This window comes from Octodon degus, unplaced genomic scaffold (assembly GCF_000260255.1).
Source record: "Octodon degus isolate 3935 unplaced genomic scaffold, OctDeg1.0 scaffold00457, whole genome shotgun sequence".
Lineage (NCBI taxonomy): Eukaryota > Metazoa > Chordata > Mammalia > Rodentia > Octodontidae > Octodon > Octodon degus.
In genome coordinates, this window is record NW_004525033.1 from 92,512 (window position 1) to 109,794 (window position 17,283).

At 37.7% G+C, this 17,283-nt stretch overlaps 1 protein-coding gene across 1 annotated transcript in view; it reads left to right on the top strand.

Annotated features, from left to right (window-relative positions):
- The first annotated feature begins 8,199 nt into the window (after window positions 1-8,199).
- Window positions 8,200-17,283, top strand: part of LOC101575834 (cytochrome P450 3A9-like) — a 59,283-nt gene continuing 50,199 nt past the window's right edge. Inside the window, exon 1 of the mRNA XM_023708681.1 lies at window positions 8,200-8,281. Coding sequence (XP_023564449.1) covers window positions 8,211-8,281 — 71 coding nt within the window. The 5' untranslated portion in view covers window positions 8,200-8,210. The remainder of the gene's footprint in view (window positions 8,282-17,283) is intronic.

Here is a 17,283-nt window from a genome sequence, read left to right on the forward strand (position 1 = left end):
ATAAGTTTGCAGACCAAAATTAGAGAAAAAGGAGGGCTACAAGGAAAGCCAACATTTTGGCCCTAACCTTCTAAGGTCAATTAAGACTCAGGACATATTGGAACTTCTACTGTAATGTCATGTACCTCGGTAGTGTCCCAAATTTTCTGATCAATAAGATTATGGGGCCAATGAGGAATGTAATAGATGACGTAGAGTGTGCCTAAGGAGAGTCACATGGGGAAGAGACACTCTCTCAGGCTTTCACAGAGAGCACATTGGCCAAGCAATGGCCGTGACTCATCCACATGGCTGCACTGACAAAGGTTCTACAACTTGAGGTACAGGATCTCAGGATAAATCCTGAGGGGATTTCACCCTCTTCTCAGACCAAAAAGCCACAACTCTTATTGCACAGTTCCTGCTTTACCTTGGTCTTAACCATCCAGTAGAAAATTATGAAGAAGAAATATAGGAAGTAAAGCCATGCTGTTATGTTGAGCTGTGGTCAATAATTTCTGACATTTCCAGTTAAACAGAGGACGCAATGCTATTATGGTCCACATGACTCTTTTTTAATATTTTGATGAGTTTACACACCTATATTCAATAACGGAACTTAGAAAAAATGCGGTATACAGATGAATGTCCATTTTGTATCTGTGTATTCAAAGTGGTTATTATAGATGTATAGTGGCATTCTCTTAATGAATAGAATGATTTGTTCTAATGGTGTTTGTAAATAGGATCTCAAGTCTGCATCTTGTACAGCAATTAACCACTAAAAGAATATATGCAGTGTGTTATTTGTTGAAACTGTACTTCCGATTTGATTTGAAACTGTCTCATTGCTGTTTATCAATATAATTTTGAAAAAAAATCTTTTTCTTCATATTCTGGAGGGACTCAAAGTTTAAAACATCAATACTTGATGGAAAATGCATGTTTCACGTTATGTCTAATATTGATATTCAGACAGATAATGAGGTTAAGCTCAACTACCTATGTTATAGGGTAATAATATCATTAAGCCTCTCTTCTTGAGGGTTAACAACTTAAGTTCGCAGACTAAATCTCAAAGAAAAAGAAGGGCTACAAGGACAGGGAACAATTTGGCCCTCTCCTTTCAAGGTCAGTAAAGACTCAAGAAATAGGACAACTGTACTGTAACATCCTGTAACTCAGTTGTGTCCCAAATTTTGTGATCAAGGAAATTTTGGGGGCACAGATGAAAATGACCAATGATGTAGAGTGTGCCTAAGGAGTCACATGGAGAGAAAGCTTTCATAGAGAGCCAATTGATCAAGCAATGGCTGTGACCCATCCATATGGCTGACATTGACAAAGGATCTAAAAACTGAGGTACAGGATTTCAGGCTAAATCTTCATGGGATTTGACTGACCTTACCAGATACAAAAATTTACATTTCTTGTTATATAGGTCGTGCTTTTCCTTGGTCTTAAGCATCCAGCAGAAAAGTGTGAAAATGAAGTATAAAAAGTAAAGCCATAATGATATGATGAGGTGTAAAAGGCTCATGTCAACAACATCAGACATTGACAATCTTATGGAAAACCCACTACTATTATGGACTATTGGACTATATTGGGATATTTTGCTGAATTCATGCACCTACAGTATTTAAATGACAATGGCATGCCCTTCTCTGACAAAACTAACCAAAAATGGGAGATAAAATGAACAACCATTTTGTATCTGTATACTCAAAATAGTTAGGATAGATATACAGCTCCATTCTCTTAATTTAATGAATGGAGGGAGAGTTTTGTTCTAATAGTGTTTGAGACAGGATATCAGGTCTGCATCTTGAACAATGAATAATCACTAAGACAACAATATGTAATTTATTAATTATTGAAAATGTACTAGTAATCTGTAGTGAAACTGTCTCATCACTATTTGTTTCTCAATAAAAATATTTAACAAACAAAAAAGATATACAGCTACTTTCTCTTAATTCAATGAGAAGAAACATTTGTACCAATAGTATTTGTAGAGGATATCATGTCTGCATCTTGTACAATGAATAACCACTAAGAAGATAACATTATGCAATGTATTAATTATTGAAACTGTCCTATTAATCAGTTTTGAAACTGTTTCATTGCTATGTTTCTCCATACAATTAATAAAAATACTTGATGGAAAATGCCTATTCCATATTAAGTAAAATATATTTGATACTCAGACAGATAGTGAGGTTAATTTCAACTGTCTATGTTATAGGGTAATAGTATTGTCAAGTTTCTGCTCTGGAGGGTTAACAACTTAAGTTTGCAGACCAAAAATTAGAGACCAAGAAGGGCTGCATGGACTGCCAACATTTTGGCCCTAGCCTTTCAAGGTCAGTGAGGACTCAGGACATACTTGAACCTGTACTGTAACATCCTGTAACCCAGTTGTGTCCCAAATTTACTTATGAAGGAGATTATGGGGTCACAGAGAAAAGTGATCAATGATGTAGAGTGTGCATGAAGAGAGTCAGATGTAGAGAAAACTTTCTCTTAGGTTTTCACAGAGAGCAAATGGGTCAAACAATGGCAGTGACTCATCCACATTGCTCAGCCTAACAACCGATCTACAAAGGGTGGGACACACTTTCAGGGTAATTCCTGAGGGGATTTGACTGACTTGTCAGATACAGCAGTTACATTTCTTGTTTTATAGGTCTTGCTTTATCTTGGTCTTAGCCACAGAGCAGAAAAGTATACAAATGAAGTACAAAAGTAAAGCTGAGTTGTAAAATCTTAAGGGAAGAACTTCTGACATTGACATTCCTATGGATAACTCACCACTATTATGGACTCCTGGACAATATTGGAATAGTTTGTTGAATTCACTCAGCTACAATATTTAAATGGCAATAGAATACCCATGTCTGACAAAACTAAACCAAAAAGGGGATATAAATGAAGGACCATAATGTATCTCTACATACAAAACAGTTAGGGTAGACATACAGCTACTTTCTCTTATTTCAATGAGAAAAAATATATTTGTAAAAATATATTTGTACTAATAGTGTGTAGACAGGCTATTACATCTGCATCTTTTGCTATGAATAACACTAAAAAGACAACAATATGTAATGTATTAATTATTGAAATGGTTCTACTAATTGGATTTATAACTGTCTTATTACTATTTATTTCCCGATAAAATTATTAGAAAATAAACGTTTTATATTTCATCTGAATGGAAGCTTCGGGAAATCTACCTCCAGAACACAAAGAACACAGGAAAAATTGGTCAATGAAAATAGTAGCAAGAAATAAGATAAGTATTTCAGAAAACAACACAGAAGATGGCCGGAGGATAGCACAAGAACCAGGAGGACTCTAAGCTTTCAAGTTAATAGTTGCAATGGGCAAAGACTTTGCTTTAAGAAGAGGTACCTCCATAGTACCAGGTTTTGTAATGTCAGTGGTCTAGAGAGTTGGTTCTTTTGGATGAAGTTTAGAGTGTTCAGTATCTAGGCATTTGACTTCTACATCCAAGAAATAAAGATGTATGGCTACTGGTCCATTTAGTGGCAGACCCTAACATCATCCATATTTCAGATACATGAAGAATGAACAGCTTCTTCACATATTTCAGAAGGTGTGCAGGCACATCATGTGTCCCTGAGAGGGGAGTGTTGCTACTGAGTGGCAAGCCAACGGTCCTGTGGACACCCCAAAAGGCATTTTGTTTTTCAGAACCAGGGATTTAATTCAGGCCCTTGCACTTGCCAGGGAAGCACTTATTCCACTAAGTCATTTCCCTGGCGCCACACCCCAGAAGTTTGAAATATCAAGGAACATAGATCACACAAGGAAAACTGCAAGGAAGGAGTAGAGACAGCACAAAAAAAAAATGTGTGGGAGCTACAACCACTGGCAGTGGCACAGAGATAAAACCAAACAAGCCCTTCAGATTGTTTCTCGTCACAAATTTCCTCAGATGCTGCATGTAGAACTATAATATTTAATTTTTTTCTCTGCTGGATTTTTAAGAGATCCTTTCTTACCTTTTCACTAGCTACACCAGCATCTTCAACATTTGAAACTCTGTCTTCACATTCATTTAAACTGTTTTGCAAGCTTGTGATTGAGAGTTTCATTTCCTCTATATCTCTTTGACTCTGCTTCATGCGATCTATTTCTTTCCTGAATTGCTCGTTCAGGAAATCCGTCATTTTTCTAATCTCTATTTTTTTTTTATCAATATCTTCTTTAGAAGCAGTTAGAAATTCTTCCACTGCAGTGTTTATTTCAGATTGGGTTTCCTGCCTATGTTTCTGTAGTTGCTTCTTTACTTCATCTGCTATGAGTTCTGAGAGTTCTTTTTTTATTTCAGAAAAGAATTGCGCTCTGATTTCCTCTCTATCTTTCTGCTGTTGCTTATTTACTATTGACGCTCTTAATTCATGCATTTGAGCCGAGCTAGTGCCCTCCGCACTTGTTCTGGGTGGGCGCTGGGTTTCTTCCATATGTTTCTGCATTTGATTCTTTAGTTCAGATGTTATTAATTCAAGGATTTCTTTTCTCATTTCCAATCTGACGTCTTCTATATCTTTCTGCAGCTGTTTCTTTATTTCAGAAGCCGTTGTTTCATTGCTTTCAGCTGTGTGATTTCCAATTTTTTCTGTGTTAGTGTCCTCTGTACTTGTTACAGGTGGGCTTGGGTTCTGAGGTTGCATTTTGTTCCTTCTCATCATTTTGTGTAGCACTGTCTTCTGACCTTTGTTGTAGATCTTTGCTGAAGTTATATCCTTCACACGTACTGAAGTTCAGGTGCAGCTCTACAAAGTTTAGACTTATCCAGCTGCGTCTGGCTTTGGTCTGGCTGCTGTGCTCAATCCTTCCTGCTGCTGCCCTTAAGGGTGAACCTGTTGTGCCCCTGTGGTGAGATGTTCTGCTCCTGGACTAGCTGGTTGGATCTATTCTCTACACTGTCCCCTGCAGGGATTGCAGCTGCAGGATTACACCTCAGGCATGTATGCCAGGCCTGAGCTGTGCCTGGAGGGGGCAAGGTGAAGTAGGAGGAAGAGGAAGCTTTCCTCACACACTCAGGGGACCTGGGCTAGGACTGGGTCTGGGGGCTCCGGGACAGGGCAAAAATTCCTACTCGGCGGGCAGGGTGGGGGAGGCACTGCTGAGTGATGAGGGGCGGCCCAAGGGCCTGGGAGAAGTTCCGGCCCACTCTGCTCCTTGGCTGGGACTGGTCCCGCAGGCGCAGGGTAGCAGGAAGCTCTCCACACACTCACCGGACCTGGGCTAGGACTGGGTCTGGGGGCTCCAGGAACTCGGCAGAAAATCCTACTCGCCGGGCGGGGTGGGGGAGGCACTGCGGAGTGGTGAGGGGCGGCCCAAGGGGCTGGAGAGGGTCTGGCCCACTCTGCGCCTGGGCTGGGACTGGTCCAGCTGGCGCAGGGTAGCAGGAAGCCATCCGCACAGTCACCGGACCTGGGCTAGGACTGGGTCTGGGGGCTCCAGGAACTCGGCAGCTCTCTGCTGGAGTTTTAATTTGATTTAATCTTATTCTTTTCTATCTCTTCCACATGTGCAACTTTTGAAGTGGTAATGTTTATCTTGTGCCATGGCATTTTTTTTCCTTTGTACAGAGCCCAAGTTTGCCTTAAATCTCAGAGGAAACTTTGGACTTGGACTATTCAGCAATGATGAAACTGTTAGGACTTTGGAAACTTTAGAGAGAGACTAAATGCTAAATTTCAAGATGGACTAATGGGTCGTTCATGACTCTTTGGGAAGTCAGGGGCAGAATGTTATGATTTATGTCTAGATGTAACCACAAAGTCTCATGCAGTCATAGGTAGAGCTTTTCAAAGGTAGCTGGATCTAGAAAGTATAATACAGGGATTGATCTACAGTAGAATGCTAGGATTAAGAGTATTTTGATTAAGTGTGCATTATTACTAAATCAGTCAACTGATGGTTTTGGCACCTAAGATTGGTGTCATAGATAAAATTTAAAAGTGGCAGAAAGAAGCTGCTAAGTTTCCTTGTGTGCTTTTTCTGTTTTCTCTCTGCCATGAATAGTTATTGCTCGCAATGCACTTTTCCCATGTCACCCTGCCTTGGAGCCAACCAACTGTGGACTGAGACCTCTACAAACTGTGGGCCAAATAAACATTTTCTCCTCTAAAAAAACAGAAAAAGAAAGAAGGAAGATGGAGATGCAGTGAAAACATACTCAACCATCTTGTCTTTGAGAAAGAGGCCAAATATGTTCACTGGAAGAAAGTCTCTTTAACAATTGGTCCTGGAAAAACTGACTCTGTTAATGCTGTAACCTAAAAGTAGACCTGGATCTATAGTCATGCACTAAGATAAAGTCAAAATTGATTAATGATCTAAACATTAAAACAGAAACACTAAATCTCCTGAAAGAAAAATTTGGTGGAAATACTGAAGACATAGAGCTAGGCAGACAGTTCCTGAACAAAAATCAAACTGCGTGGGAATTACTTCAAAGAATGATTAGCTAAGTTCACATATTATTAAGAAATTTCTGCATGTCAAAAGAAGTCACCAACAGAGTGAAAACACAATCCACAAATGGGAAAAAATCTTTACCAATAATCTCTCAGACACAAGTCTTCTATCTAGAGTAGATAAGGACCTAAAATATTGTGCCTCTAAAATTTAAAGATCCAATCCAAAAATGGGCATCTGAGATGAATACACAGTTCTCAGAGAAATTAATACAAGTGACAAATAAATCCATGAAAATATATTGCATAGCACTGAGCATTTGTGAAATGCAAATTGAAACATCATTAAGACACCATCTCACTCCAGAAAGAATGGCTATCATAAATAAATCACCTAATAATAAATGCCAGAGAGGCTGTGGGGACAAAGCAACTCTTCTCCATGGTTGATGGGAATGTAAAGTCATGCAGCTGCCAACCCCATTTTATATCCATTTATGTTCTCAAACATTTACAGAGAAGCCAAGATCAATCTCCTCTGGCTACCAGAGCCACAAAGTAAAAGTGCACATAATCCTTACAGAGATTGAGTACTCTATGTTACATATGTGGCCTGTTGTGTACAGTGTCATTAGTAGCATTGTGTTGGGGTCAATCTGTCCATTCAGGTTGTTATTATGGGTTCCTTTTCTGTTCATAACCCTGGTTGTGAAAATGTGGATTCCTGAGAGTTGGGAGCCTGTTTTTGAATAATCTGTCTATGTTACTATGTCAGTTCTTGTAGTGGAACTGTGGAAATCAACAAAAATTGAAACAGCTTGTTGAAGATTTTAAGTCCACCTTATCTATTTCATTTCTCCCATAAGCTAACCTGATGTCATCAGACTGAATTTACCATGTAGGTGATTGACCTACAGGCCTTATCATGTGTTTTTAACAATACATGAAGATGTTGTTGTCCCCCAAAGCTTACAAAAACAGCACATGGAGATACCAGGATGCTCAACCAGCTCAACAAAACCAAGCTCTTTGGTTGCTCAATCTGTAAAGTGTATTCTCCCAGGGAGTAGGGACATATCAGTGAAGAATAGCCATTTTGTTTTATTGGTAATCTCATGTACAGAAAAAAAGAAGTAAATGGATATAAGAAATAGTGGAATTAGTGGAATTAAGTGGAGAGGACAATATAAGTGTGTGAGGGAGATAGAATTTGGCCAGAGGAAGAAACAACTTGATTTGATGCAAGCAATTGGTAAGAGAAAACCACTAGATCTGTTTTTGACCCAAAGTGAAATATGACGAGGAGTCTAGAATAGGGCTCATGAGATTTTAGGGTGAAGAAATTGCATGGATAAAGATCTGTAGAACAAACTTGTTTTAAAAGGACTAAAAATAAATATTTCAAAATGAGGATAGCAAGGAGATAAGGGCCAGTTGGACAATATTTAATCCTCTCAGATTTATTAGAGATTCCAATGAGAATGAATGTTCTGAACTTTGGAAGATTGAGTTCTATATTGATTTTCCCATAGACTGCAACAGAGAAGATGCAAACTAGATGTACTTGTTTGATTATCATTTGCCATGCTGGAATGGGCACTGGACTTCTCCAAATCAGGTGTTACAAGGAGGCCCTCCTACTGGCTGAAGGTCATATCCCACCTCCTTTCCCAGACCATATACATTCCTGCTTTCTTCACTGATTTAGAGTGAGTGGTGGAGGTCTGCAGTTACCTGCCTGAAAATTCAAAGTGAAGCTTGAATAAATCCACAATGGATCTGATCTGGAACTTTTACAAGGAAACCTGGTTTTTCCTGGCTCTCATTGTCCTGCTTCTCTATCTGTGAGTAATTGTCCATGCCTCTGTTTTCTGTTTTACTATGACCCTGATGCTGATGTTTTGAGATTCCTCCTCCTATTTCTCTATTTTGGTGTTAAAAGGAGATGAACAAGACTGTGCCACGTGTGATACAATTGACTTGAATACGAACCTAAAATAATACATATGAAGTTTACAAACAACTGACACTGTATGACAGGTGAACCTTGCTTAATTTGAAAGCTTAAGAAATACTAGGACACATAATTTAATGTGCATCTGACCCAGAATCTTGGCCTTGCTTATTCTGTCTGTTAGGAGAGGTATGGGAAGTCTTGTGTCCTGTGACATTTGGTGTTCCCTTTTCCATTCCATCCCTAATCCACAGAACCTTGAACATAAGATTTACTGATGCAGTTCAGATTTTTTAGGAAATTCTGTCCCCACTTTTCCCTCTTATCAGTCTCACTTCAGCATCACATATATGTTTTCCACCATCTGTGACCCTCCCATGGAACTAGCATTCTTAATATACCTCTGTGGCTCCATCCAGCACTCCTTGTAAGAATTTATTTTATATTTATGCGATTTTAGAACAGAATACTAAATCTGTACACAAATGTTGGAGAGCAATTTTAATACCCATGTCAGAAATGCTGATGTTTCTCTCGGGTAATTTTCACACAGCTATCCTTTTCTGCAATATTTGGGTTTTATTTTAGCACATTTTATTGAATTAAATTTATTGTGTGTGTAAAGAATATTTTATAAGTATGCTGCTTCATTCCATGCCTGTAATGAGAGGAGCTATGTACAACTTTAAATAGCTAAATTACATAATACTTATTTATCTTCTGTAACACAAATATTGCTATCAATATGAAGCTTCATGAAATTTGGAAGGTCCTCTCTCCTGTCCCTGTTAAATATCGGGCATATTAAAATATTTATACATGACATATTTCTAACCACTCATTTTTCATCTGTTCTGGGGATAATTTGTAAGCCTAGAAGTTCTAAAGTAACATGGCTGCCTGTAGCTGCTTTTATCAGTCTCTCCTCTCTGCTCTTCCCACTAAGATCAAGAAATTCTATCTGTGAATATCTGAACATGGCAGAGCCGAATGTGTAGCCTGAGGATGTACCTCTTCTTTGGGCTTCATATAAAGTATTTCAGGGATCCAGCCCTCTTTGAGGGGATCAAGGTAGGGGGAGGATGCAATGAAAGGAAAGAAAGCTGGACTTAAGAGATCTGGACTTCAGAACCAGCTATGAGTTTACTTTTCTTCAAGGTTTTATATAGACAACCTTGATTCTATGCCCACACTTTGTCCTAGTTAACTCTAAGCGTTCTTATTTTACCTCGGCCAGAACAGTTTCACAGGACCAAGCTGATAAATAGAAGCAACATTGAGTCCATCATTGAGACATTGTGCAAATGGTGGGATAAAGAAGCTGGGCACATTGCCACATTTTAATTCCTTATCAGACTGTTACTTCAACAAAGTGAATCCAGTTTCGAGGTCTGGCCTCCAAAGTCTCTCCTTTTTTTGTTAATTGTAATTTGTGGAAGGTGACCCAGAGCTTATATAGCTGCCTTTAGGTCCAGCCAATGATTTCTGGCAAAATACAAAGCTGAATCAATAGTAAGACAGCTGGAATGACCAAAGAAAAGAGCCAAGACTATAAGCTATGTAGGGAAAATATATTTTGAGCTTTTTAAATTTTTTATCTATTTTTCATCATAATGGAAAAAAAGAAAAAATAAAAATTCAACAGTTTAAAGATGACAGGTTAGTGTACCAGTTACAATAATTAATAGATTGCATATTGTTGTCTTCCTAGTAGTTATTCAGAGGACAAGATGGAGACATGAGATCTTGTCTAAACAATATTAGCACAAACAATTCCTCTCATTCAACTAAGAGAACGTAGTTGTATATCTATCCTAACTCTCTTGTATATATACACATATATATATTTTTTTCACACACACACACGCTAAAGATAAGTTCCTGTTTTATATCCACTTTGTGCTTTGTTTTGTCAGATATGGGTGTTCCATTGTTGCTAGCAATATTTGGAGAAGTCTTTAAAGAACTTTTTCATGTTTGATGCAAGACCAAAGATTTTAAGTACTTGAATTTAGCAAAATTATCCAATATACCCCAATAGTCTATAATGGTACTGGGTTATCAGCACAACTGACAATTGTCTGAAGTTGTTGATGTGAGCCTTTTACAGCTCAGCATATTGATATAGATTTACTTTTATGCCTCGTGGTTACACTTTTCTGCTGGATGGTTAAGGTCAGTGAGGATTCAGGACATGAGCAAAGCTCCGCTGTGACATCCTGTAACTCAGTGGTGTCTCAAATTTTCTGATCAAGGAGATTATAGGGCCAGGGAAGAAAGTGATTAACAATGTAGAGTGTGCCTAAGGTGACTCAAATAGACAGAGAAATGCTCTCAGGCTTTCACAGAGAGAAAAATGGTCAAGCAATAGCTTTGACTCATCGAGATGGTTGACACTGACAAAAGGCCCACAATGTTCCAGGGTAAATCCTGCGGAGATTTGAGTGACCTTCTCAGATAGCACAAGTTACATTTTGAATTATTTAGGTCTTGCTTTAACCTGGTCTTAACCATCTAGTAGAACCTTTTAAAAAGACTATTTAATGCCAAAGTGGAAGGATCAGTAGTGGGATCATGTTCAGAATTTATATACACAATTTCTTTATATAATGAGATAGGGTCAGACCCATATCAGAATGGATCCACACTCCCATACTGAAAGCATGTATCCTTTCCTGTTCATAGCTGGCATTAATGTACAAAGTAGGAGTTACACAAATGAATTGATAAACCCCAGGACAGTACAGGTGTAGACTAATCTTCAAGGCTTGTACCTCCCACCATAAATATAAATCATTTACAAATTTGCCACTTTGTACTTCCTAATGAAGGCAGTGTCTAGTGCAACTACTGCTCTTGGGATTTCCATCACAGCAGTTATACTCACAATTCACAGTCCTATGAAGTGCTTGGATCAGGACAGGGCCTTACCTAATTTGATAATACAGAGAGCAGATTTCCCATACCTGGATTCTTTTAGGATGACAGGTGTAAGAATATAGGGGATCCATTCAAGCAGTAAAAAAAATAGAACCTAGCGCAGCTGAGGTATAAAATTAGTAAAAGTACATCTCAAGTACTTCAAATTATAAAACAAGGAGTCCAGTCTGTCAAACAGGAAGGAATCATGGCAAAAAAGGCCGTAATATATTAATTCCCAAGGAGGAGGAGTCCGAGTGTCTCTATGGTTCTTCACCCTTTGGCCCCAAAGTAAGATTCCAACACAAAAGCCCTCTGACTTCTCAAGGATGTTTATCATAAAACACAGAGGGGTTGCCCCATTAGGCTCTGTATACCTGAAATCATACATGCACTTAATACACTGTGAGGTTAACAATAATGAATTAGCATACACATGTGAGAAACTGTTTCTTAATTTACTTTTGTACCAAAACCACTTTAAGAGAAAACCTTAATGTAATTTTTATTTTAAAAACTTGATCTTATAAGCAATGATCAATTTATTGAAGATGTCTCCAAAGAGACTATTGAGATTATTGAAAACTTCTCGTTAATGAATAAAAAGCTTGGCCACACATCTTTTCATTAATTGAATGCTTGAAAACTTTGATGAACTGTATACACCAATTTTGACATCACTTTGACTATCTGGTAATTTAGGAAAAAGCATGCTTTAAGTCTGTATCTTAAATTATACTTAGAATAAATTATCAAAAAAGAAAGAAGAGGAAAAGCTGTTCACTGCAAGACACATAAACAAAACCTAGAACACACAAGCAAACACCCTTACAAAATTAAGAGTGCACTCTAAATCCCTGGACAAATTATGATGTAGTAATTCTATTACATGCTTTAGAAATTTATCATTATAAGTAGCCTAAGTGGGTTTTGTTTTTTCTCAATTATCAGCGATTTCTCCTTAGAAAAATTTGGAACAAAAAAAATCTTTTGTCTATAATTAGTATGTATGTTTTGGATTTTTATATATTTTCAACATATACTAATATTAATAAAAATTAACTTAATTATTCTTACATATTTATCACCTATTTACACCTTAGATTTCCATTTGGTTAGTTCCTTGAATATGCCCTGGGCTGAAATTAGCCTTATTGCTGTTAATATTTTGTTCAGGTCTGTCTGGCTTCATTGTACAGTCTGACAATATACTGTGGTACCCAAATAGGTTCACTAGCATTCTCTGGAAAAACACAAGTATACATTTAGCCCCAGCTTAGTAGTGGATGGATTTCCTTCCATGCAAAGTATCCTTTCTCTGCATCTTGTACTGTGAATAACCACAAAGAAGACAACAATGTGCAATGTATTAATTATTGAAACTGTCCTACTAATAGGTTTGAAACTCACATTGCTATTTGTTGCTCAAAAAATTATTTAAAAAATAACATAAATAACATATAAAAAGTATCCTTCCCATTTTTAAAAAGCTGGTTTGTCTTTCTGTTGCAGTTTATTTATCTTTGACAAGATTTAAGATTGAATAGTGTATTTTGACAAGCAAACATATAGTGATTGAGTCCCCTTTTCCTTTAATAGAATCTTAATCATATGGTGAAAACCTTGTATTTTGCATTTTGGAAGAGAAAATAATACATTTCTTCACTTAACCTAATATGACCTCTGTGACATTAAAGTAAATGAATTTAACTTATCTGCAGGATAAAGACAGTCATTAACACCAGAAAATTTAGCCTGAAACCTAGGTGAAACCTAGTAATACTACCAAATAAAGTCTAAACATCATGAATATTTCATGTGAAGGAACATTTGGGACACAATATATCTTTGTTGCACAAGTTGACCTAGATCTGAAGAAGTTATCAAAGCTTGTAACTTCTTTTGGAGGCCAAAACCAGGTCTTTAAATATTTAAATGAGATGTCAAAAATCAAATGAGTGATTAAACCCATGACTTTTAATTATACTGAACAGGCTACCCTGTGCCTGAGGAACCTGCTGGTCCCAGCCCAGGTGCAGTGTGGGTGAGACCCTCTACCACACCCTTGGGACCCCTGGCCTACCCTGCTCAGCATCCCCCCAACCCGCCCACAGCATGAGAATTTCTGCCGCATTCTAGAGACCCACAGATCAAGTCCTAGCCCAGGCCCTGTGAGTGTGTGGGAGAGATGCCTCTACCCTTACCCCAACTTGTCCCCCCCCCCGACTCAGCTCAGGCATGGCATACAGGTCTGAGGTGAAACCTGCAGTGGTAATCCTTGCAGAGAGAGTAGGGGACAGAAGCACTCAGCTAGTCTAGGAGGAGAACATCTTGCCAGAGGGGCACAACAGGTTCACTCCCAAGGGCAGCAGCAGGAAGGAGCTGAGCACACCAGCCAGACCCAAGCCAGGCACAACTGGATAAATGCAAACTTTGTAGATCTGCACCTGAACTTTAATAGGTGCTAAGGTTACAACTGCAACAAAGATCTACCATAAAGGCCAGAAGACAGTGCTACACGAAATGCCAATGAGAAGGAGAAAATGCAATCTCAGAACCCAAGCCCAACCATAACAAGTGCAGAGGACACTAACACAGAACAAATTGGGAATCAAACAGCTGAAATCAATGAATCAACGGCTTCTGAAATAAAGAAACAGCTGCAGAAAGGTATAGATGAACACAGATTGGAAATAAAAAAAGAAATCTCGAAATTAATAACATCTGCAGTAAAGAATCAAATGCAGAAACATATGGAGGAAGCCCAATGCCCACACAGAACAAGTGCAGAGGACACTAGCTCAGTTCAAATGTATGAATTAATAGTGTCAATAGTAGATAAGCAACAGCAGAAAGTGATAGAGGAACTCAGAGCAGAATTCTTTTCTACTAGTTCAGTTCAAATGTATGAATTAATAGCGTCGATAGGAAATAAGCAATAGAAGAAAGATATAGAGGAACTCAGAGAGGAATTTTCTGAAATAAGAAAAGAATTCTTGGAACTCATAGCATATGAAGTAAAGAAACAACTACAGAAACATGGGAAGGAAACCCAATTTGAAAAAAAAACACTGCAGTAAAAGAATTAATAACAGATCCTAAAGAAGACATTCATAAAAAAAATAGTGGAGGTTAAAGAAATGACGGATTCCTTGAATGAGCAATACAAGAAAGAAACAGATCGCATAAAGCAGAGTCAAAGAGATAGAGAGGAATTTAAAATCTCAATCACAAGCTTGCAAAACCATTTAAATGAAAGAGAAGACAGAGTTTAAGATCGTGAAGATGCTGGTGTAGCTAGTAAAAAGGTAAGAACTGTTCTCTCAAAAACAATGAGGATGCAGGAAAGAACAATCCATCACCTGCAAGATGATGCAAAGATGAACATTGTGAGACTAATAGGCATCAATGAGAAAGAAGGAGTCAATACAAATGACATTAAAAAATTATGGGCAGAAGTAATAGCAAAAAACTTCCCAAATGTGAGGAAATAATCTGACATTCAGGTAACTGAAGAATACAGAATAACAAGTAACCTCAACCCAATGAAAACCACACCGAGATATGTCATAGACAAGATTCCAGAAACTCAGGACAAGAATAATATACTGAAAGCTGCTAGACAAAAGAAGCAAATCACACTCAAAGGAAAATCCATCAGATTATGGCCGACTTCTCTTCAAAAACCATGAAGGCAAGAAGAGCATAGAGTGGAGTACTTCAAGTCCTGTATGAAAACAAATTCCAGCCCAGACTCCTATACTCTGCAAAACTCTCTTTCAAGTTTGATGGAGAAGTGAAATAATTTCATGATAAAGAACAGCTAAAGAATTTCATGATGACAAAGTCCACCCTATGCAGGCTTCTGAAAGATGTCCTAGAGAGGGGCCAAAATGATCAGAACTCCACGAATGAGATCAGAAGCAACCAACTAAATAGGACAAGCAATTAAACACAGGAGAAAAAGGAGAAAATGACAACAGGTAAATAACATATGAATTGTAAGTCAATATATCTCAATTATAACCACCAATGTAAATGGACTCAAATTACCCATTAAGAGAAATAGACTGGTACAGTGGAATAGGAAACAAAGTCCAAAAATATGCTGTATACAAGAAACACATTTAATTCATAAAAACATTCATAGACTGAAAGTCAATGGTTGGAACACTGTATTACATGCGCCAGGACCTCAGAAAAAAGCTGGGGTAACATTCTCACTCTCAGAGAGTCTCAACTTCAAACCAACAATGATGAAGCGAAATAAAGAAGGCCACCATATACTGGTTAGGGGAAAAATTCAAGAGGAAGAGGTTACGCTTATAAATCTGTATGTGCTAAACACAGAAGCACCCAGTTACATAAAGGAAATCTTAATGGACATGAAAAATCTAATATCCAACACCACAAACTTAACAGGAGACCTTAGCACACCCTTTTCTCAAAAAGATATGTCAACCAGAGAAAAAATTAGCAAATAAATAACAAAACTGAACCAGAGCTTGAAACAAAAGGACTTGGTGGACATATACAGAGTGTTCCACCCAAACACAACTGAATACACATTTTTCTCTGCTGCACATGGGTCATTTTCTAAAATCTACCACATACTGGTCCTTAAGTCATGCTTAAGTATATGCAAGAAAACAGAAATTATTCCATGCATATTATCTGACCACAGTGCAATGAAAATGGAAATAAATGACTAAAGAAATCCCTAAATACGTGGAAATTAAAGAACACCTTACATAGCAACCAATGGATCCCAGATGAAATTAAACAAGAAAGTAAGCAATATCTACAATTCAATGAAAATTCAAGCAAAACTTATTGAAATTTGTGGGATGCGATGAAAGCAGTTCTCAGAGGGAAATTCATAGCTGTGAACTCACACATTAGGAAAACAGAATGGGAACAAATAAACATGCTAATGATGCACCTCTGAAATTTAGAAAAGGAAGAGCAACCCAAACCCAGAACTCAAAGACGGCAAGAAATCATTAAGATTAGAGCAGATATTAATTTAATTGAGACGAAGAAAACAATTCAACCAATTAGAAAAACAACAAGCTGGTTCTGTGAAAGATTAAATGAAATTGTAAGCCCCTAGCTAAGCTCATCAAAAAGAAGAAAGAAAAAATTCAAATACAAGCAACAATGAATGAACGGAGTGTAATCACCACAGACCTGGCGGAAATTCAGAATATTATCAATAGTTACTTTGTGAATCTTTACTCTCACACAATAGAAGATACAGAAGAAATGGACAGATTCCTAGAAATGTACAAATTACCACAACTGTATGGACAAAATATAACCACTCTCAATAGCCCACTAACAGCCAATGAAATATGAGATGTCATAAAAAACCTACCGACAAAGAAAAGTGCAGGTCTGGAAGGATTCACAGCTGAATTGTACAAGAAATTTACAGAAGATGTAGTCCCTATACTACTCAAACTCTTCCATGAAACTGAAAAGGAAGCAATCCTCCCATAATCATTACTGAGGGAAGTATTATACTGATACCAAAACCAGGGAAAGACGTAACCAAGAAAGAGAACAACAGGCTAATCTCACTCATGAACAAGGATGCTAAAATCCTAGCAAATAGAATATAGCACATCATCATGTAGATCATACTCCATGACCAGGTGCAATTCATCCCAGGGATGCAAGGATGTTTCCATATTCAAAAATCTATAAATGTAACACACTATATCAATAGAGCGAAAACTAAAAACCACATGATCATCTCCATTGATGGAGGAAAGGCATTTGACAAAGTCCAGCACTGATTCATGTTCAAAGTCCTACAGAAAATTGGCATAGATGGCCTCTAATTCAATCTGATAAAAGCCATTTATAAAAACCCAATGGCTGACATAATTCCAAATGGGCAAAAACTGATATGTTTTATTCTTATGTCTGGAACAACAGAAGGATGTGCTCTATCAAAACTCCTATTCA